Consider the following 22074-nt stretch of genomic DNA (forward strand, 5'->3'; position numbering starts at 1 on the left):
AAGTTGTTACCGGATACCTTGCCACACTGGTAACTATAGTTTTTTTTCATTACTATGAAGGGAAAGCCATGCAAGAATGTCGCTGATGAGAATCTGTTAGCATACCCATTACTCTCAATTTACCATTAGAACAGGACCACTCAAACTTCTGGCTCTTTTGAAATTTCTGTTAGAACAAGAGATCAACTTCTCAAACTTCGAACTCCTTCTCTCTGTTGTATGTGTTTAATTCCTCTCTTCCACACTCTTCTGAAATTCTAAAACAACTGCAACAAGGATTGAAAGAAAATAGGAAAACACTACCCTGAACCCACAGAGAAGAGTTTATCACCAAACAATAAAAAACCAAGAGCGAGAAAATATTGATTTGACAATTGCAAGCCGTTCTTTGATTTAAAGTTTCAAATATTAGGCCAGCTGATTCTACTAGCTCCATGATAAGAAAATAACCGAAGTAATAATTCCTTTGACTATCATACATGAATCTGTCTCCATCACGAAAAGTAGTCTAAAAATAGAGAAAAACAGGAGCAGAGGGCCAACTAATAATGAACGAAAAGCACCAAGAGGATCCATGCTTTGTCCTGATCTCTACTTCACATTTCCCCTTTCATTGGCCTCTTGTTATTCCTTCTCGTGTTGATACTTTGTTGTTCCTTGTGATGAGAAGATTCGCTTGGCATGTCATTTGTGCTCAAGAATCATGTTGTTCTCAGGGGCCAGCCCAACACAAGCCCTAAGGATGTTCTCGAGCATGGCCCTCTGCTTGGCCAGTGCATTAACCACTGGTGTCCCTGGAGGAACCTGTTCCAAGAACCAAACTCTTTTGTAAACAAAAAATACTTATTCAACTTGCCAACTGAAAAGTTTTTCTATGAGTATAACTCTAGTACTGACAACTAATTTGTAATGAAAACTGATTGCACTTACAAGTGGAGCCTTGCTTAGATAGCTCAAGATGGTGGCCACTGGATGGAAAGAATGGAACTTCTCCTACACGGTGAGATGAAATAAAAATTAAATTAAACATGATCATTTGTGAAATATCAACTGATCTTACAATGCCTCCACTTTCAGTTACCTGGCTCTGCGCTTTCAGTTGGATCCTGGTGCTGAGCTCAGCCAAGAGCACCAGATCAAGGATGATAGGTGCAGCGAGAAGCGAGTCCTCACAAGTATTGTGCAACACGATGGTGTTCTTGCCACCCATGAAAATCTCCGAGGTGTACTCGTCCATGGCCCTCTTGCTGTCCCCGACATACGGCACATACTGCAGTATCATGAAAGGATCGTTTAGGTTTCAATCAAAAAAAAATTGAATCTTTGAACGTGCATGCAAGGTGGCGAGCAATAGTTAACTCCAAGGGACGAACCTTGATGACGATGACGTGGTCAGGGTGCTCCCCTGGGTTGTAAAGGATATTGTTGCTAGCAACCATGTCATCCACCACACCGCTCTTGGAGATCTCCTTGGATCGGAATACCTGCGGCGCCGAGAGGTTCATGCCGTCATTGTTTCCAAGGTGGTTATAGCTGGCAATAGAGGTAGGCTGAAAGCAAAACACAAACATCATTAGTCTCTTGAAATTTTTGTTGTTTGGTAATGGAGGATTTGAATCAACACTGTCCATAAGTTTCTTTTAAGGATACCTTGATTCCAGCACCAACGAGGAAGTCAACCAGGACTGACTTCATCTTAGTTTGCCCGCTCTTGAAGTCATCACCACCGATCAACGAATTCTTCTTGATGGCCAGCTCAATCAACCCTGCGCACGAATGCACAAAAAATCAATCTTAGCATCGTTCAAATCCAGGAATGGAAGATGGAACACCAAAAATATTTAGTTTCTTCTGCGTAGCTAACTAGCTACATACACACCAGGCACGAAGGTGTTCTGAGGACTCCCGTTGACAAATGGTACTCCCTCCGTTACACAGGCTATCGCGTACATGGTTGACGGTGAGATCTCAGCCTCATTCTTGTCGAGAGAAGCCAAGAGGTTGTCCATGGTATCATTGAGCCCGACGACAACATCACTATACCGTTCGGTGTTGGCTGTCCACAACACAACCACCTTGTCCACCTTGTTCTTCTCCTTGAACTCCCTGTTCCGTTCAATGTAAAATCCACTAGCATGAACAAACCGAACAAAACTCCTGTCTGAATGTGCTGATCTAATTGTGTACCTGATGTCCTTGATGATATGGTCCACCTGCTCCTTCTTGGTGCCCTTTAGTATATTGTTAGCGCGGGAACCTTGGTTTGCTGCGATGAAGTCCGGGTTGAAGATGCCAGGGAGGGGCACCATGGACTCCATATGGCTCCTGAGCTGCTTCTGCAGGTCAAAGTCTAGTACTTTGGCTCTGCCCATGGCATCAGCCAAGTTCATGCTGCTGATGTCCCATCCACCAAACACAATGTCGTTCGGGTTCACCTGCAGAATTGAATTGAAACAAGGAAAATCCTTAAAATGCATGCAATGTTCAGCACTAAAAACATTTTCTCCCTAATGTGACCATTGTAATACGGAATTTTCAGTGTATTTATAGACAAAGTATATGTTCTTGTCTCACAAACAAATCTCAAAAAAATTTACTACTGCCCAAAAAAAACAAGAGGAGATTTAATTAAGAAAAATAGACTACCATGGGTACAAGGCTCCTGAAAGGTGTGTAGACCTCCTCCCCGTTGTAGCTGCCAACTCTGACTGTGGAAGCCTGGGTTAGGGAGCCGAAATAGTTAGCCTTGTGCACCTTCTCCTTGGTTGACCATGAAATTCCCCTGGAGAAAAGCCCATCGGAAAAAAATAAACATTATAAGACACGGTTTAGGAGCAATTAGTTGATAAAACTATGCGGATACGTTGAACCATTTGAACATCGCTGATCTGGTTACATGCAAGGGTGCATCGAGCAATTAATTTGTTAAACTATGCAGATACATTAGACCATTTGAACATCCACTGATCTCATTACATTCAAGGGGGCGTTGAGGAATTAATTGATAAAACTATGTAAATACACTACATCATTTGAACATCTGACTGATCTGATTATAAGCAAGGGTACATCTCTCAATATGTGTTTCTTTAATTTCCATGCCGAAAGCTATATGGTTTATATTTAGGAATGGAGGGAGTATTATTTTTTCACCTTGTTCTTTTATAAAAAGAAATAAGATGATTTTTATCGTCGTTAAAAAAATCATCGCTAATTTTACAGAATGGTGAACCAATGCGCACATCGAAATCTAGTTTATTGGGTAGACGCAGCTGTTGCTGCATGCACATGGGTCATCTGATGCCTGTGTGGGTGAGAGCTTGTGCGCAGTGGTCTGTTTCCGGTGGGTCCAGGATAGGACCATTTGTCCCTATCGGTTTGTTGGTTTTGTGTGAGACTTCTGATCCATAACGTAAATCTCCGCCAGTGGACCCAAATACTTCCTCAATAATCCTAGACGTACGGGCGGTTTGGTTTACAAAAACTTCTACGGGCTGACGTGCAATGAATTTGTTGGCTGCGTTTTGATTCCTCCCTTGAATCACGGGTCACATTCAGATTTTGTGCACTGCTTGATGTTGTCCGTAAGAAAATTTTGTAAGATATTTTTGTAGGTGTAGCATTACTCATACTTTCTGGACCCATCTGTCTGTCTCCTCTTGGCTTGAAAAACATGCCGAGGTTGAGCAGTGTTGTTCTTTACGTGTACTTCGCTCTGCCGCCGTTCTGACCAAGACTGAACCTTTCCTATTTTCCCAGCACGCTCTCTCTCTCTCTCTCCCGACCCCGTCCCAATCTCCTGGCGGCGGCGCAGCGGCAGCCGGGCAGCGACGAGCTGGCGCCAGTGGCTACCGAGACTAGCGGCGGCAAGCGGCAGGTAGCGCCGCGATGACGAGGTCAACACCCCGGGCGGCTGCCTCCACACCACAGGGAAAATGAGACCAAGGGGAAAGAGATCCCCTTTCCCTCGCCCCTCGGCGGTGCTGGCCGCTATCACGCATCCTACCTCCGCGTCGTCACCCACCCCTTCAACATCATGTCCTCGCGCCGGGAACTCGTCGGCGGCATAACCCGGCTACGGCGGTCATCAGGGAGAAGGACGACCTGCGCCTCCAGATGTGCCTCCTCCGCAACATGGTGGCTGGCCTGCTGATGCTTCTCTCCTCCGGTGTTGGGGACGACGGGCTGCCGCTGCACGCCGGTGAGTAGGGGTACTCTGGCATCACGTATGTTCCTCTCTTGCTAATGGAATACTGCGGTTTCTCTTGCACTGATTGATGGTAGAGCCCAATGCGGCGGTGACGGCGAGGATGGGTGGCGTCGGGTTCATGAGGGCGCCCAACAGGGCTCATGCATCAGGGCATAAAAGAATGAGAAGGAGGGGGCGACCTGTCGACTAGCATCTTTGACGGGGGGATGATAGTCCAGATCAAACAGGTAAGCCCTAACCGTTGCTCCTCACCTTTCATCTGTGAGACCTCTGTACTCTCATCGGGTTTAATTGTTCATCTATCACACTTCTTTTTGCAGACATGTGTTCCATACTTCCATGCAAGTGCTAGGAGGTAGGAGCAGTAAATTTCCTTATTAAGGTGCTGCCACATATAATATCAGATTTATCTAGCTATACTCTTGGATTCAATCTTTGTAGATGTTTGGTTTCTGTTTCTCAGATGAGCTTGGTTAATTTCTTCCTTGGTGGTGCTTCGATCTGACAATTCACAAGGACCCCGCCTCTCCTTTGTCCTCCTTAATTTGTTTGTGCAATGAATGTTTTATTTCGACAGTGATTATTTGTTTGTACAATACATGCTTTAGTCTTAAAAATGATTAGACTGAATGATGGTTGTTATTTATTTTTCCTTCGAGGCATTAGGTTTCGTATAAGCTGTGAATGTATAAAAATTCAGAATCTATAGGAAGATCGATACAAAAATATTTAGATGATATATCATTCTATATATATGTGCATCTATGGTGATCATTTGTTCTTCCGTTGTGTTTTTCTCATTCGGTACTCTTGAATTTAATTTGCTGATTGGTTCTCCAGACATGAGTGCAGATCTGGGGAGGTCTAGAAGAGGAAGAAGCTACAGTAGAAAATTTATTAAGAAGCTGCCAAAGGTTTCACATCAGCCTCATGCTTTTCATAATAAACCATAGTATATCTCTTTCTTGAATCATGTTGTGGTGTACCCACTCCCATCAGTTTGTGTACATGTACCCTTGTTAGTCTTTTATAGTTCACATGTCCAGCTTTCATTTTATATTGCAGTTGAAAAAAAACCATCTGATTGTGTGATTAAGCATTTGCTATATCAGCAATCTAGACAAGCCCAAAATCAACCCTATGTATAGACATATGATATATTTCCTTAATGTGCCTGTTTATTTACTAAGAGTTGTTTGAACATTGTGTGACTAGATTTGTTCACTACGAGTCTTTATTTGGAAACTCTGCATTTCGTAACCTACCCTACAACCTGAGCTGTACGAACCTCCACAATGGGTATTACTAGAGTTGGCAATGTCGCATTCTCTTGATAAGGATAAGGCACTTAATTTCTTTTGACTGCAGTTTTGACCGGTCTGCATATCGATCAGGCGATAATCATGCCTTTTGTTTGTTCGAGAATTTTTCACCAGTTTGACTGTTTTTTCTCATCCACTCAGTTAAGATCTCGTTTATTATTTCTTTCCAGAGTTGTTCTTGAGGGACACACGGCTGGCCTCGAAGATGGACCTTCATGTATGCCCCATCTAAACCGCATCTCTAATTTATAGTACCACACAACAGCTTCAAGCAAACAACCCTGTGAGCTAGCCGATCATCAGATGTATTACCTATCAAATGCTTTGTATAAAATCTTGAGAAATTAAAGTGAGTTAACTTCTACTTCCTCAATAACAATTTCAATTGACTTTTCACAATTCTGATTACTGCTCCAACTTATGTTGGAAGGCAGCCAAATATTAGGAGCCAAAATGGAGCAATTGTCTTCGACATACTGGAAATTCATTGGAGTCCAGCCATTATATTGAAATGTTGCTATCCCTTCAAGCTCTGTTTTCTGCTTCTGCCCCTGATGATTCTCAGGGTGTTGTTGTTGCACGACTGGTCTGAGTTGGATCTTTGCTATTTAGTTCCATGTTTTAACCGACCAATACTTATGGGAGCTTACTATGCATTGGGTGTTAAATATAGATTTCCTCTTCATGAGCTAATATCTTTTGCCTGAAGTTCAGTTATGTACTTGGCCAGAACTGCCACATAATACCTACGGTACAATAGCAAAAAAGTGATGGAGAGTTGGGTCTTGCTATTTAGTACCATGTTTTAACACACCACTTTTGCCATGGGGGCTACTATGCATTGGGTGTAAATTCCATGCAGCGAAAGTTCAATGTTTAATATATTTTCTCTTTGTGTCTTTTAGTCTACAATTTCTTTTATCTTATTGGAGATGAAAGGCAGGTTCGCAAAGTCAAATTAAATATAGCCATGGTCATGTTGCTAGATTTTAGAATTTTATTTGAGACTTTAGCTTTCTGTGTTTGGTCCATAGTGTTAGATGTTCATGATATGTACATAAGACAGGCCAACTTATATTAAACCTTTACGATTACTAGGACTTTCTTTTCTCTCTGTACTTTTCGACATGCATGTGATGCATTTCTTGAAGGATTAATCATGTGATATTGTGGGTTTGCTCAGCTATCTTCTCTTTACATATTTTGGGCTAATCCTATGGTACAATAGCATGGAAGTGTTGCTGTACTGTAATTGGTTTCAGTTGTTTGTATTGTGTTTCAAGACGTGAAGCCTTACCCCGGAGTTATTTCTACATCTCAGTGCGAATTTCTTATAGGCTCCATGGGCAATATTTGAAAAAACACGTAAATATTTGGAATGCATATTAGAACTTGATGAGCTCAAGCTACCTACATATTTAATGCTGATAGCCTCTCACTTTCGTTTAGTTACTGAAGTACTGAGGTTGTACCTAAAGACGGTCTGGTTTGCGCCACCTACTGTTCTATTATATTGCAATAAAAGTTTGTTGCCCTTTTTTCTATGTATGATATGATTTTGTATCTACACTTTTTACATCGTGTTTCTGCTTGCTATTTTTTTTATTTATACTGTTTCCTATTCTCCAGGTCAGTTCATCAATCTCTTGGCATGAGCTCTTCAATTGCTTCTTCGTATTTGCCATTGAAGTGACATAGGTCAACATACAGAAATGCTGAAATAGCATGTGTTGTACAGTTTTATGTGGAGACTTTCTAATGTTCTATATCTTGTTGTATATATAATACGTTCTCTGTGCTTTACTACCTGAGGATTCTCTCCATGTTGTTCCTTTGGCTGCTCTACACAATTATATTTTATCAAACACAACAGTTATGGCCAGTACTATGTTGGATTTGTGTGAATTATGTGTAGTTTACATCACTTCAGCTAAATGAAAGCTCTGTTTGTATCTTCTACTGGTGCTGATTTATCGTAGTGTGTATACAAGCAGATATTCTGTCTTTGAAAATGCACCTCACACTAAAAGAAGAGAAGATACATAAGATAGTTTCACGTTTACAAATACCATGGTGTAAAGGAATCTCGATGAATTTCTACACCTTGATTTTCCAATGTGGAGATTAGAGTGCTTGATTTTTTTCTATGTAGGGAGGGGAATGAAGTAGCGGCCAACTTGAAGATGTGAGTTTGGCCATAAGTAGTATATAAGGCTGGCAAAGAAAAAAAAAAACTCACAGAATGAAACTAGGCCTCGTTTTGGGCAAGATTGGGCCGCTACTAACCGGTGAGGAGGCACCCCAACCACATTAGATCATTTGAACATCTGACTGATTTGATTCCGATCCCCATCGACCCAACATCAAATATGTGACGATGAAAATATACTTATGCATGCAAGAAGAGATCTGTTAATCGATCTGTATCCTAGATTAGCTAGTTTAAACTTACAATTTGTTTGCGATGACCCCGGCTGTGAGGGTGGTGCCGTTGTTGCCGCCCCATCCGACAAGCATCACCCTGCGCGCATGCACCAGCGACACACGATGCGATTGAAGATGTAGAGATGAGACTAATTTATTCAAAACCAACAACATTGTGGAGTTGTTGAAGAACAATTACCCGAGCTTTGGGACGGCGGTGCTGGTCTTGAAGTTGTAGGTGACGGACTTGGGACGCACCACCCAGCTTCCCTCCGGCGTCGGCGCCACCTCCGTGGTGTCATACCGGTACTCGGACTCGATCTCGCCGGCGCCGTACCGCACATGCGGGCTCTCCACCTTGAACCCCTCCAGGAACATCTTCGTCGACAATTGGTGACTGATCTTTTCGGTTCGAGTGGATCCGATTTCAGATATACAGGAATCCCATTCTTGTGGGAAGTCATTTTATAGATCACTTATCGCCTTCATCGATGGACCTGCGCACAGTAGTGCTTGCGAGCGGGGACGCAAACACCTGTCGCCCAGTCCTCTAACCTCGTAAGTGACTTTACACGAATGGACTAGGACCGTTTCTACTCCCGACAGCATCACACGTTATCTATTTTTAGGAAGTTTATTAAGCCCGCAGGTTTCCGAAATAAGCGCATGCATGCATGACCCAGCAACGCGCTGGCGTGCGCGCACATGTACGAACCAGGCAAGCTCTGGCGGTCACGCCAGCCAGACGTGGATACCGGCATGTCTCCGCTTTTTTTTTCTTTGCGTTTTATTATCTGGTGCATTTAAGGCGTGATAATTTCACCGCGAATTATTTTTAAATAATACTTTTTTATTAATTTCAGAAATAATACTTGTTTTTAACTTTTTACACGAATAATACACCGTCGGGTTCTTGGAAACCAAAATTTAAAAATCGGGATAGTCGATCCCGAAACGAGGCGAATCTAGCCCTGCCGCGCCGAGTCGGAGTCATGGAGCCCGACTTGCTTTAATCGCGACGGAATCCCGAGGAAAGGCGTGTCGGCTGGTCGGCCTGCCAGCGGCAGACTTGTCGCGTCGTAGAATCCCGAGGGGGAGGAATCGGTGTCCTCGACCCCGACTCGGTTGCTTCGGGTATCTCCAGCCCGAGATTCCCCTTGCATAAAATCGACCGTGCACGTCGCTGCTCTTCTTCCTCCTCAGTTCTTCCTCACAGCAGCTCCTCTTTCTCTCTCTCTCTCGTTTCCTCTCAGCTCCACCTCTCTTTTCTCCCATTTAGCTACGATTTGTCCAACATTTTGCTGTTATTTCACCACCAAGTGCTGTAGAATCACCTGATCTATAGATGGGTTAGATTTGAGAGCGTTTTGGTGGTGGTGGTAGAGGTGGGTGGTGGTGGTGCTTGTGGTGACCCTGCATACTGTGGTGACCCTGCATACCACTGCATGTTGTAGTATGCCAGTCGTTGATATAACATTCACGAAGTACCATTCCGCAAATATTACATCCCTCAGAGTAGTACAACAGAACATAGCAGGTCCATAACTCATTCATTTATTATTACAAATATCATACACATATCGTCTTGGAGCTCCTCTGGGGTCCTAAGAGGAATACTCCTGGGTTCGAGGCGAACCCAACTTAGCTTACAATATAGATGTCTCATTAAGTTATACATTTATCTTCTCAAGCAGCTAAATACTAAGAGTTCGGGCTGCTCGGCTACTACTACTACTCGAGATGTTCAGGCTTGATCTCCTCCGGAAGCCTCCCCGGTTCCGTAGACGATGAGGTAGTCTACGCCCTCGATACCTCCAGAGAGGTCTGGCTCTTCATAACCGATGATCTCGGCTCCTTCATTGTTGTCGTAGTCCTCCTCCAGACGATTCAGACAATCTAAGCATGGGGTTTAAGAGTGGTATGAGTACGAGCGTACTCAACAAGTTCACTATAGATAAGAGGTGTTTTAATGCTCTAGCTACGATATTAGACCAGAAAGTCTAATATCAATGCAAGTTTTGATAAACATTTCTTCAAGAGATTGCTTTTATTCCAAAGAGCTATGTCCGTCAGCCTTCACCGGTTTACTAGAACTTCATGGAGCTCCTTTCCGGCCGCGTCAGCTTCCTTATCCCGAACAGGAGTGACAGGTCACAGTTCTTTACACTCTGCAGAGGTGTGTTGCTTTACCCATAAGAGATCTTAACCTTGGTGCCAACCGGGCAGCTTTCCCGTCCACACTTCCTTCGGTGTGAGGCCCGGTATAAGGTCTAGCCAATCATGTTCCTCCGCTACCTCGAACACCCACCCTTTGTTGCATGCCCCGACCCTGGGTCCACGCCGGTCCCATTATTCCCATATATTTCAGGGTGGACCCCGACCACGACGACAGTCTGGGATCGAACCAAACTCCTTCGCCGGTAGCTGCAACCCATCATAGACCGCAATACCGTGGGGACTTAGGACTCCCCAGCCTCACCATCTTGCTCCTTCGGGCGACAAGTGTACTACGGACAATGCCGTGGGGACTTAGGACTCCCCAGCCTCACCAGCTTGCCCCCTTGGATTACAAGTGTACTACGGTAAAGCGCATCCGTTGATGAACGAGAGGTGGAAACACTTTTGACTACTCCGTCCCACTCCGGATCTTATGGTTAACACGGTATTACGGCACAAGAATCACTGGCGACATTTGTTGTTTAATCCTAGATGGATATAAACCCTTGCAATGGAACCTCCACCATATCAACACAATCCATGGTTCCATTGCCCACCACATAGTCATATTCATAGTTATGAAAGTAGTGATTTTGGTTTTTATGCAATAGTGATAACCATAGTACTTTGCAAGTAATTTGATAGAAATACACAATTGACATGAGCAAGTGATGAACTTGCCTGAACACTGCAAAGTTTTGCAGTTGGAAGGTGTGGACTGACCCTTGTCCTCTGTCTCTGAAAAATAGCATCATTGTCCGATAAGGGCAATGGTTAAAGAAGCAATTATGCATGCTTTCCATTTTTAGGGTTTATTCCCCCCTTTCCGATGACTTATTAATTTATGTGAGAGGTAATTACTAAGAATGGTTTGGAGATACTTATCTTAGGGTAAATACAATCTTGAAATATTGTCAAGATGTTTTTAAAGTCCAAATGCATTAATGGACTTATTTTTTTTATTGAAAATAATATGTGTGATTTAAATCCTTATTTAAATCCTCAAATTAAGACTTATTCTTATTTGTTTTCAAAAATTCTCTTTGCTATTTTATTTAAATAGAGAATTTTATACTGATCAATTTTCATATTTTTAATTATTTTTTTAGAGATTTTCTCAATTTTCTATTGGATTTTAAAGTTTCTGGTTTTTAATTGAATTGTGAAAGGTCACAATTGCCCCTGGGCCCACCTGTCAGTGGAGCCCAGTGGGTTGGGCTAGACCAGCTCGGGTCCAACCGACCCGAGCGGTCGCTCGCTCACTCTCCACCTCGCGCCGCTCGACCTAACCCTAATCCCCTTCCTCGCTCTGGCGACCTGCGTCGCCCTCACCGTCGCCGGCCGATTCCGGCGGTCTCCGGTCACCATGGCCTACGCCGTGGGGTGCAATCGAACCGCCAGGCGACGGCGATTCGTTCTATCCGCGTCGATCTGGAGCAGACGCCGTCCTCCGCTCGCCATCGATCCTCTCCGCCAAGGCTAGGGTTCGGGATCCGCTTGATCCCGCGGCCCCCAGAGCTCCTGGCGTGGTGGCGCCGCCGTGGCTGTGCTGCCATGGTGGGGTGGTGCTGTGGCGCCGCCATGGCCTGGCTTGGCTGGGCGCCGCCGCGCCCTGGCGTGTGCCGCCGTGGCCGCCATGGTGGTCTGCCTGCTCGACCCTGGTACGTTCGCCACCTCTTCTTCTCTCTCGCGTGCTTGTTCTTCTTCCTCTCTCCAGTAGCTCTAGCCATGGCTTGCTGTTCCTGGTGCCTATGCTACTCTATGGCTGGCTTGCTGCTGCTGCGTTGCTGCTGGGCTGCGTGTGCTGCATATGCTGATGTGCTTGTGCAAGCTTGCTTTACTTGCTAGAATTTCTTCCCTGTGCCTCTATTCTTGTTTCTATGCTTGTCTGGCACTCATGTGTATTCATAGATGCTTCAATGGCTTAATTGCAGTATGCAATTCTTGCAAATTTGCAAGTGCCAGAGCTCCTGTGGCTAGTTCTTGTGCTCAAATTCATGAGCAGGCTCATCTGAGCATTGCTATTGGCTTAACTGCATGATTCAGTGATTACTGGTATGTGCTTTAGTTGTTTAGCAAGATCCAGTGGTTCATCAAGCTCTTGATGTGCTTCTGGATACAATCATATATCATCTATTTGATTATCTGTGAAGCAACTGTTGATTATGTATGGCTATTTAATTATCAATGGTCAGTGTGATGCTAGAATTGGGTGCTAGCATGCTTTTAGCAAGCTCTAGTGATCCAGTGATCATCAGCTGCTTGAGTATTGCTTGCTTTACTTACTGCTTATGCCTGTCTGGGCTTATTCTGGTGACTGTGCATCACCATGCCTTGTGCTGGTGTGTGCTGTGATTGGCTCAGGTAATTGTTGTTGCTTGCTGTGATCACTTGGATCCACTGCAAGGCTCTGGTATGTGGATTTCTTGGATATTCATTTATCTGTGTTGTCTGGCTTGACTAAGTGGATAATTGAGATGAACTGCTTTCAGTGATGATTCTTATAATGAGTTCAATTGAGCCAGAGGGATGCCAACAGTGGTTGGGAACCCTAGCTCCTCTTTGAACTCAATCTGAGTAATGATACAATTGCTTGGCTTAGTGTGTGGTTGTTTCTTATTTATCTATGCTTGTCAGTGAAGCTTGGCTTCCTATTTCTGACAATATACATGATCTACTTGATACAGTAGTAGACTGGTGCATCCTATGCCCTATCTGGATGGAAACCAACATGTGTTGGCACCTCCTGTGATGCATGAACTCCTTGGAGTGATGATATGCTTCTCTGTTGGCTTTTCTGTGTGGCTAGGTAGTTGTTGTGACCCTAGCTCTGCTTGATGTGCTAGTAAAGGTTGCTCCTACCTCTTCTGTATGCTACTGTGCAATATTACTGGTAGTCATATGGCTTCCAGTATAATTGATATTGAAATGAAAATAGACATAGAAATGTCTATATTCTGATGGTCTTAGAAGGGCTAGTGTGGTCTGGTTGTACTTGGATAGTTTCTGGGATTGTTTACTTTCCTGTTTCCATTTGGATGATGCTACCAGGTTGGCATAACCATGGGTATAGGCTTGATTGATCCCTGGTCCTTTCCACTTCTTCCAGGTTTCACTTGGTCTCTGACCAAATGATGATCAAAACAGGGGTTACCCCACCCTTTGTGTGCTTGTGATCATGCCTGTGCAGTTTATGAACAAAACCATCTGGTTTGTTCATGATGATATGTATACCTCACTCCAGCTCCTAGAAATAGGGTTGGTGTAGAGGTTTGCTTCTGGATGGATTGATGTGCTTGCCCTGCTCCTCCTTGCAAACCTTGAGTCCTAATTTGTTTCTGGTGTTTGTGGAATGGTTGAACAGCAGTGGTTGTTCTTCTGTTCTTGGTGTTCTTGGTGGCTTACCAGAGCAATCCTGTTGATGGATGAATCCAGTGGCTAGGGTTTGGTTGTGAAAAGCTTTTATATGGCCAACCATGGCTTCTTTGGTCGACAGCACCACATCTTACCATGGTGACTCACTGTGTGTGTGTTACACATGCACACTGCCTTGTGTGCTGCCTGGTTGTGTGTGTGTGCAAGTGCTGTGCACTTGGACTTGGTCCTATCTGTGGCATGGATCTGCTCGGCAGAGGCTTGATCATATCTTCTTCATTTCAATTATTTGCTAACCTACCAAGTGGCAATGCCACTTGGCATAATGTGCTCTATGTTGTGTTTGTTTGCAGGGATCAACCTGATGCTCCAAGGATCATGGAGATCATCAAGTACAATGCTAAATGAAGATTAGCTTGTAGTGTTAGGATAGATCATTGAATTGTAATTTCCTTTTCTTTTCTTTTTCTATTTTGTCCAATTCTTGTAATATGTTGTAATTCATAATTCTATTCTAAATATTGTAAAGACAATGTATCTTGTGTGTGATTATCAATAAAGCTCAAGTTTTCCTTAATGAGCTTAATGCAATTGTTGTATTACTTATATTCTTGCTTAATGATAATTGTGTGTTAAATTATCTCAAATTTGAATTATTTGATAATCATTTGATGTTTGAATTTGAAATTCAAATTCAAATTCGGTTTGAATTCATTCAAACAACTTAACTTATAATTCAATCATGCAACTTAAGATTTCAATGTAATATCACTTCTCTCTTCTCAAAACCCTAATTTAGATAAGTAGGAACAAGTTCATCGCACTCTCGAAACCCTAACCCTGTAAGGTGTCGAGAGAGAAACATGTCCCCCTTCGATGCAGTTTTGTTTCAAAAGCGCGAAATTTCCCCGTAATTTACAATGCAATGCGCATCCCTTTCTAAAATCTACCCCTCGATCGTCTCTAAACCTGGGATATTACACATACCACTGCATGTTGTAGTATGCCAGTCGTTGATATAACAGTCACGAAGTACCATTCCGCAAATATTACATCCCTCAGAGTAGTACAATAGAACATAGCAGGTCCATAACTCATTCATTTATTATTACAAGCATAATATACATATCGTCTCGGAGCTCCTCCTGGGTCCTAAGAGGGATACTCCTGGGTTCGAGGCGAACCCAACTTAACTTACAATATAGAAGTTTCACTAGGTTATACATTTATTACCTCGAGCAGCTAAGTACTAAGAGTTCACACTACTCAGATACTACTACTACACTCGGTGGTTCTAGACTTGATCTCCTCCGGAAGCCTCCCCGGTTCCGTAGACCATAAGGTAGTCTACGCCTTCAACACCTCCAGAGAGGTCTGGTTCTTCATAGCCGATGATCTCGGCTCCTTCAGGGTTGTCGTAGTCCTCCTCCAGACGGTTCAGACAATCTAAGCAAGGGATTTAAGAGTGGGATGAGTACGAGCGTAGTCAACAAGTTCATTATAGATAAGAGGTGTTTAATGCACTAGCTACGATATTAGGCCAGAAAGCCTAATACCAATGCAGGTTTTGATAAACATTTCTTCAAGAGGTTGCTTTTATTTCAAAGAGCTATGTCCGTCAGCCTTCACCGGTTTACTAGAACTTCATGGAGCTCCTTTCCGGCCGCGTTCGCAGTTCCATATCCCGGAACAGGGAGTGACAGGTCACGGTTCTTTACACTCTGCAGAGGTGTGTTGCTTTACCCATAAGAGATCTTAACCTTGGTGCCAACCGGGCAGCTTTCCCGTCCACACTTCCTTCGGTGTGAGGCCCGGTATAAGGTCATAGCCAACTATATTCCTCCGCTACCTCGCACACCCACCCTTTGTTGCAAACCCCGACCCTGGGTCCTCGCCGGTCCCATTATTCTCGTATTTCAGGGTGGACCCCGACCACGACGACAGTCTGGGATCGAACCAAACTCCTTCGCCGGCAGCTGCAACCCATCATAGATCACATTACCGTGGGGAATTAGAAGGGGATCCCCACCCACCAATTGTTCCGCAAGCAGCAACCGCTACGGTAAGCAATAGCTATACCGTGGGGAATTAGAAGGGGCTCCCCACCCACCAATTGCTCCGCAAGATACAACCGCTACGGTAAGCGCATCCGTTGATGTACAAGAGGTGGAAATACGGTTGACTACTCCGTCCCACTCCAAATCTTATGGTTAACACGGGTATTACAGCACAAGAATCACTGGCGACATTTGTTGTTTAATCCTAGATGGATATCAACCCTTGCAATGGATCCTCCACCATATCAACACAATCCATGGTTCCATTGCCAACCACATAGTCATATTCATAATTATGAAAATAGTGGTTTTGGTTTTTATGCAATAGTGATAATCATAGTACTTTGCAAGTAATTTGATAAAGATACTCAAATGACATGAGCAAGTGATGAACTTGCCTGAACACTGCAAAGTTTTGCAGTTGGATGGTGTGGACTGACCCTTGTCCTCTGTTTCTGAAAAATAGCATCATTGTCCGATAAGGGCAATGGTTAAAGAAGCAATTATGCATGATTCAGCTTTTAGGGTTTGTTTCCCCCCTTCCGATGTCATTATTGTTTCATGTGAGAGGTTAATACTAAGAATAATTTGGGGATACTCTATTTAGAGTAAAATACAACCTTGAAATGTTGTCAAGGTGTTTTTATAGTCCAAAGGCATTACTGGACTTATTTTCATTATTGAAAATAATATGTGTGATTTAAATGATTATTTAAATCATCGAATTAAGACTTATTCTTAGTTGTCTTCAAAAATTCCCTTTGATATTTTATTCAGGTAGAGAATTTTATGCTGATCAATTTTCTTATTTTTAATTAATTTTTTAGAGCTATTAAACATTTATTGTGCTTTTCCAAAGTTTCTGTCTTTTAATTGAATTATGAAATGGCAAAAATGTCCCTGGGCCCACATGTCAGTGCGGCCCAGTGGGTTAGGTCGCACCCGAGCCATCAGTTCGGCTCGGTCGGCCCACTCGTCCTCTCCTCTCTTCCTCGTGCAGAAACCCTAATCCCCCCTTGACTCTCTGGCGATGCCGTGGTCGCCGCCGCCTTCGCCGAAATACTCCGGCCGTCTCCGGCCAACTCCGGCGACGAGATGCGGCGGATCTGGACCGCCTCACGACGGCGCACCAGATCCTCCGGCTCGATCTGTTCTGTGTCTCCTTCTTCGTTCGCCCCCGTCGCGTTCGCCCGCACGGCTATGAGGTTGCACGGTGATGCGTCGCTCACCGGCGACTCTGGCGCCGTGACACCGCCATGGGTGCTGCCGTGGTGGTGATGGGGCGCTCGCGCTCGGCGACGCCAGGCCTGGCCGCGGCTTGGCGCTGCCGTGGTCGGCCCGTGCTGCCGTGCCGCCATGGCACGCCGTGGTGCTCCGCTCCAGGTACGCGCGCCTCCATATTCTCTCTTGCTTCTTCCTTCTCTGCCATGCTCTACTGCTTGTGCTTGCTGTGCATGCATGTGTGCTACTGCTGCTTGACACGCGTACAGCACGCGACCGTTGGGAACCCCAAGTGGAAGGTGTGATGCGTACAGCAGTAAGTTTCCCTCAGTTAGAAACCAAGGTTTATCGAACCAGTAGGAGTCAAGAAGCACGTTGAAGGTTGATGGCAGCGAGATGTAGTGTGGCGCAACACCAGGGATTCCGGCGCCAACGTGGAACCTGCACAACACAAACCAAGTACTTTGCCCCAACGAAACAGTGAGGTTGTCAATCTCACCGGCTTCCTGTAACAAAGGATTAGATGTATAGTGTGGATGATGATTGTTTGCAGAGAACAGTAGAACAAGTATTGCAGTAGATTGTATTTCAGTAAAGAGAATTGGACCGGGGTCCACAGTTCACTAGAGGTGTCTCTCCCATAAGATAAACAGCATGTTGGGTGAACAAATTACAGTTGGGCAATTGACAAATAAAGAGGGCATGACCATGCACATACATATTATGATGAGTATAGTGAGATTTAATTGGGCATTACGACAAAGTACATAGACCGCTATCCAAAGATGCATCTATGCCTAAAAAGTCCACCTTCAGGTTATCATCCGAACCCCCTCCAGTATTAAGTTGCTAACAACAGACAATTGCATTAAGTATTGTGCGTAATGTAATCAATAACTACATCCTCGGACATAGCATCAATGTTTTATCCCTAGTGGCAACAACACATCCATAATCTTAGAGGTTTCTGTCACTCCCCCAGATTCACGGAGACATGAACCCACTATCGAGCATAAATACCCCCTCTTGGAGTTACAAGCATCAACTTGGCCAGAGCATCTACTAGTAACGGAGAGCATGCAAGATCATAAACAACACATAGATATAAATTGATAATCAACATAACATGGTATTCTCTATTCATCGGATCCCAACAAACACAACATATAGAATTACAGATAGATGATCTTGATCATGTTCGGCAGCTCACAAGACCCGACAATTAAGCACCATGAGGAGAAGACAACCATCTAGCTACTGCTATGGACCCATAGTCCAGGGGTAGACTACTCACACATCACTCCGGAGGCGACCATGGCGGCGTAGAGTCCTCCGGGAGATGATTCCCCTCTCCGGCAGGGTGCCGGAGGCGATCTCCTGAATCCCCCGAGATGGGATTGGCGGCGGCGGCGTCTCTGGAAGGTTTTCCGTATCGTGGCTCTCGATGACCGGGGTTTCGCGACGAAGGCTATTTGTAGGCGGAAGGGTAGGTCAGGGGGCGTCGCGAGGGGCCCAGGAGACAGGTCGGCGCGGCCAAGGGTGGGGCTGCGCCGCCTGCCCTCCTGGCCACCTCGTGGTCCCACTTCGTTGACTCTTCGGTCTTCTGGAAGCATCGTGGCAAAATAAGACCCTGGGCGTTGATTTCGTCCAATTCCGAGAATATTTCCTTACTAGCATTTCTGAAACCAAAAACAGCAGAAAACAGCAACTGGCACTTCGGCATCTTGTTAATAGGTTAGTTCCAGAAAATGCACGAATATGACATAAAGTGTGCATAAAACATGTAGATATCATCAATAATGTGGCATGGAACATAAGAAATTATCGATACGTCAGAGACGTATCACTGCTCTTCTGGCTAGCTGCTGCTATTGCTCTACTGCCAAGGCCATAGCTGTGCTGCTGCTGTTCTTGCTATTGGCCCTACTGGCCTTGGCCAGTGTTACCCTGGCCATGCCAGTGCTTGCTGTTTTCACTAATTTCCCGCTCTGTGCCTCTATTCTAGTTGCTATGCTTGCCAGAATTCAAGTGTGTTAATGTGTGATTCCCTGGCTTGATTACAGTGTGCAATTTCTTACAAATTTGCAAGTGCCAGTGCTATTCTAGGCTATAGCTTGTGCTTGATTTCATGAGTATGCTCAATTGAGCATTTCTACTACTTAGAACAAGCATGCAAGCTCACTAAACATGTTACCTACAGCAGCAAAATATTCAAGATATACTCAACCAAACAAAATTCTACTTGGATAATCGGAGGAGTCACATACCGGAGAGCAAATGTGCCAAATTTCAGACAGAAATCTGGGCTGAGCAAAGAGATTGAGAAATCTTGAGCTCTTGAGTGGAAACGCGAGTGAGAGAAATCTGGTGCGATTTTTTTCGGGAGAGGGAAGAGAGTGGGAGGAAGAGATAAAGTAGTGGGGCAAGGAGGGGCCCACACGCCAGGGTGGTGCGCCCCCTTCCAGGCCGCGCCTCGTGGGGTGCCACTCGGGTGCCCCACCGGTCATCCCTGTGTGCTCCTGTGTGCGTATTCGAAAAATAAGACCAACGGTATAATTTTTGTGAATTTTTGAAAACTTTGAAAAATGCACATTTCTGGGTATTAAGTTTTATTATTAGTGGACAGAAAAAGATTTTGAAATTTCTAATTAACTAAAGAACTTTGCAAAACAAAAGTGATACGGCAAGTAGAACAAGTGGAGGAAGAAAGAAATGTTGTTTACCTCCTCTATGCATATAAAAAGTATTTGTTAACAAGGTTGATCAAGTCTTGCCACCAAATAAATTTTACATAGCATAAGAAGAAATAAACCTCAAATCAATCATGTTACCTTGAATTGTATTGATATGGATCCAATCATAAGATTTTGATATCCTTCTTTAGGCTCATATATAGGACAATCAATAGTTCCAACTTTGATAGTTCTCACATTAGAAATGGTATTAACTCCACATACTTTATCAATCCTCTTGGGGAAATAAACGGTATGCTCCTTTTCATCAACATTGAAAGTAACTTTTCCTTTATTGCAATCAATAACAGCCCCTGCGGTGTTAAGAAAAGGTCTCCCAAGAATAATAGACATATTATCATCTTCAGGCATTTCCAACACAACAAAATCAGTTAATATCAAGCAGTTATTAGTAACTTGAACAGGAACATCCTCACATATACCAACAGGAATAGCAGTAGATTTATCAGCCATTTGCAAAGATATATCAGTCAGTATCAACTTATCTAAGTAAAGTCTCTTATAAAGAGAAAAAGGCATAACACTAACACCCGCTCCCAAATCACATAGAGGACTTCTAACATAATTATTCTTAATAGAACAAGGAATAGTCGGTATACCTGGGTCGCCCAACTTCTTTGGAACTTTGCCATTGAAAGAGTAATTAGCAAGCATAGTGGAAATCTCCTCATTAGGGATTTTCCTTTTGTTAGAGACAATATCTTTCATATACTTTGAATAAGAAGGCAATTTAATAGCATCAGTCAAAGGGATTTGCAAGAATAAAGGTTTTATCCAATCGCAAAATTTATTATAATGTTCTTCTTCCTTTGATTTTAGTTTCTTAGCAGGAAAAGGCATTTACTTTTGTACCCAAGGCTCTCTTTCATTACCATGTTTCTTAGCACTAAAATCTTCTTTAGTATACTTTTTATTTTTAGCATGCTTTTCAGGTTCATCTTCAACCTCTTCTTTATCAGAAGCATCATTCTTATCATTATCATGTTCATTACCACTTTCAGTTTCAGCATCAGAAATAGAAATACTATTAGGATCATTAACAGGTTCAAAGGATTCTACAACAGTTTTATGTTTCTTCTTCTTTTTCTTAGAAGGAGCACTAGGTTCAATGCGTTGAGAATCTTGTTCAACTCTTTTGGGATGCCCCTCAGGATATAGAGGATCCTGGGTAGAAACACCGCCTCCAGTTGTTACTTCATCAGCATGTTTCTCTTTAGAATTATTTTTTAACAAGTCATTTTGCACTTTAGTGAGTTGATCAATTTGAGTTTGAACCATATGAAAATGTTTAACAAGCATCTTAACATCATTGGAGGTTCTCTCCACAATATCATGCAAATTGCTAATAGCTTGAGAATTTTCCATTAAATGATTCTCTACTCTCATATTAAAATTTTCTTGCTTAACAATATAATTATCAAACTCATCTAAGCATTGAGCAGGAGTTTTCGAATACGGAATATATTCCCTAGTAAAGCGTTGAAGAGAGTTTACCTCAATCATGGATGAAGGGGGAATTATCTTACATAGATCTTCTATGGGAGGTAAGTTCTTCACATCTTCGGATTTAATACCCTTCTCCTTAAGAGATTTCTTGGCTTCCCTCATATCTTCATCATTTAATTTAATTAAACCCATCTTCTTCAATATCAGCGTCGGAGTTGGTTCAGGTGTAGTCCAATCATCATGATTCCGGCCTATTTTAGCCAATAATTCTTCAGCTTTGTCTGGAGTTCTTTTCCTGAAAACACAACCAGCACAACTATCCAAATATGCTCTAGACTCAATGGTTAGTCCACTATAAAATATATCAAGTAAATCATGATTTTCCAAATCATGTCCAGGTCGAGCTCTGATAAGAGAGCAAAATCTTGCCCATGCTTCAGGCAATTTCTCTCCATCTTCCTGGTCAAAGCTATAAATTTTCTGCAAAGCAGCATGTTGAGCACTAGCAGGAAAGTATTTCCGAAAGAAAACATCAAGCAAATCACATGGACTATTAATAGAACCAGGAGACAAATTATTATACCAAGTTTTAGCGTCATCCTTTAATGAGAAAGGAAAAATTTTAGCAACAAAATAAGTACGCATCTTGACATCATCAGAAAACAAGCTACTCATAGAAGAAAGTTCATTCATATGTTCTACAACACTTTCTTTTTCAGTACCACAAAAGGGTGTTTTCTCAACAATAGCTATATGAGATAGATCAAGAGAAAAATCATAATCTTTATCCTTAATGTTTATAGGAGATGTGGCAAATTTAGGATCAGGAGATAGCTTATATCTAACAGTATGTTGTGCGAGAAACTTTTTAATTTTTCTTGCATCAGTAATAGCATTGCATTTATCAATAAAATCATCATTAAGCTCCACATAATCCTCATCAGGATCATCACTAGAGTAATCAACAGACTCAGGTGAATTAACAGGTGTAGCAGCATTTTCATTAGGAGTTTCAGTATTTTCAATTTATCTAGACCTAGCAATTGTAG

General features: G+C 43.2%; 1 protein-coding gene and 1 long non-coding RNA gene across 6 annotated transcripts; one reads left to right on the forward strand and one right to left on the reverse strand.

The window, feature by feature from the left end:
- Positions 1-353: 353 nt before the first annotated feature.
- On the reverse strand, positions 354-8405 carry LOC127336827 (inositol-3-phosphate synthase 1). The gene is made up of 10 exons (XM_051363691.2): positions 8156-8405; positions 7985-8053; positions 2647-2782; positions 2188-2435; positions 1880-2106; positions 1651-1766; positions 1374-1550; positions 1082-1270; positions 931-993; positions 354-804 (listed from the first exon to the last, which is right to left on the reverse strand). The coding sequence occupies exons 1-10, from the start codon at positions 8332-8334 to the stop codon at positions 685-687; spliced, it is 1524 nt and encodes a 507-aa protein (XP_051219651.1). The 5' UTR covers positions 8335-8405; the 3' UTR covers positions 354-684.
- On the forward strand, positions 3717-7491 carry LOC127336828 (uncharacterized). Of its 5 annotated transcripts, none has more exons than XR_007873545.1 (5): positions 3717-4201; positions 4285-4437; positions 4531-5124; positions 5703-5881; positions 5963-7491. It is a non-coding gene; the product is annotated as an uncharacterized lncRNA (long non-coding RNA). The 5 variants fall into 5 exon arrangements; XR_007873543.1 differs by having other exon boundaries at positions 5967-7491; XR_007873546.1 differs by having other exon boundaries at positions 7162-7491.
- Positions 8406-22074: the final 13669 nt, after the last annotated feature.

This window comes from Lolium perenne, chromosome 2 (genome assembly GCF_019359855.2).
Source record: "Lolium perenne isolate Kyuss_39 chromosome 2, Kyuss_2.0, whole genome shotgun sequence".
In the NCBI taxonomy this organism is placed as follows: domain Eukaryota; kingdom Viridiplantae; phylum Streptophyta; class Magnoliopsida; order Poales; family Poaceae; genus Lolium; species Lolium perenne.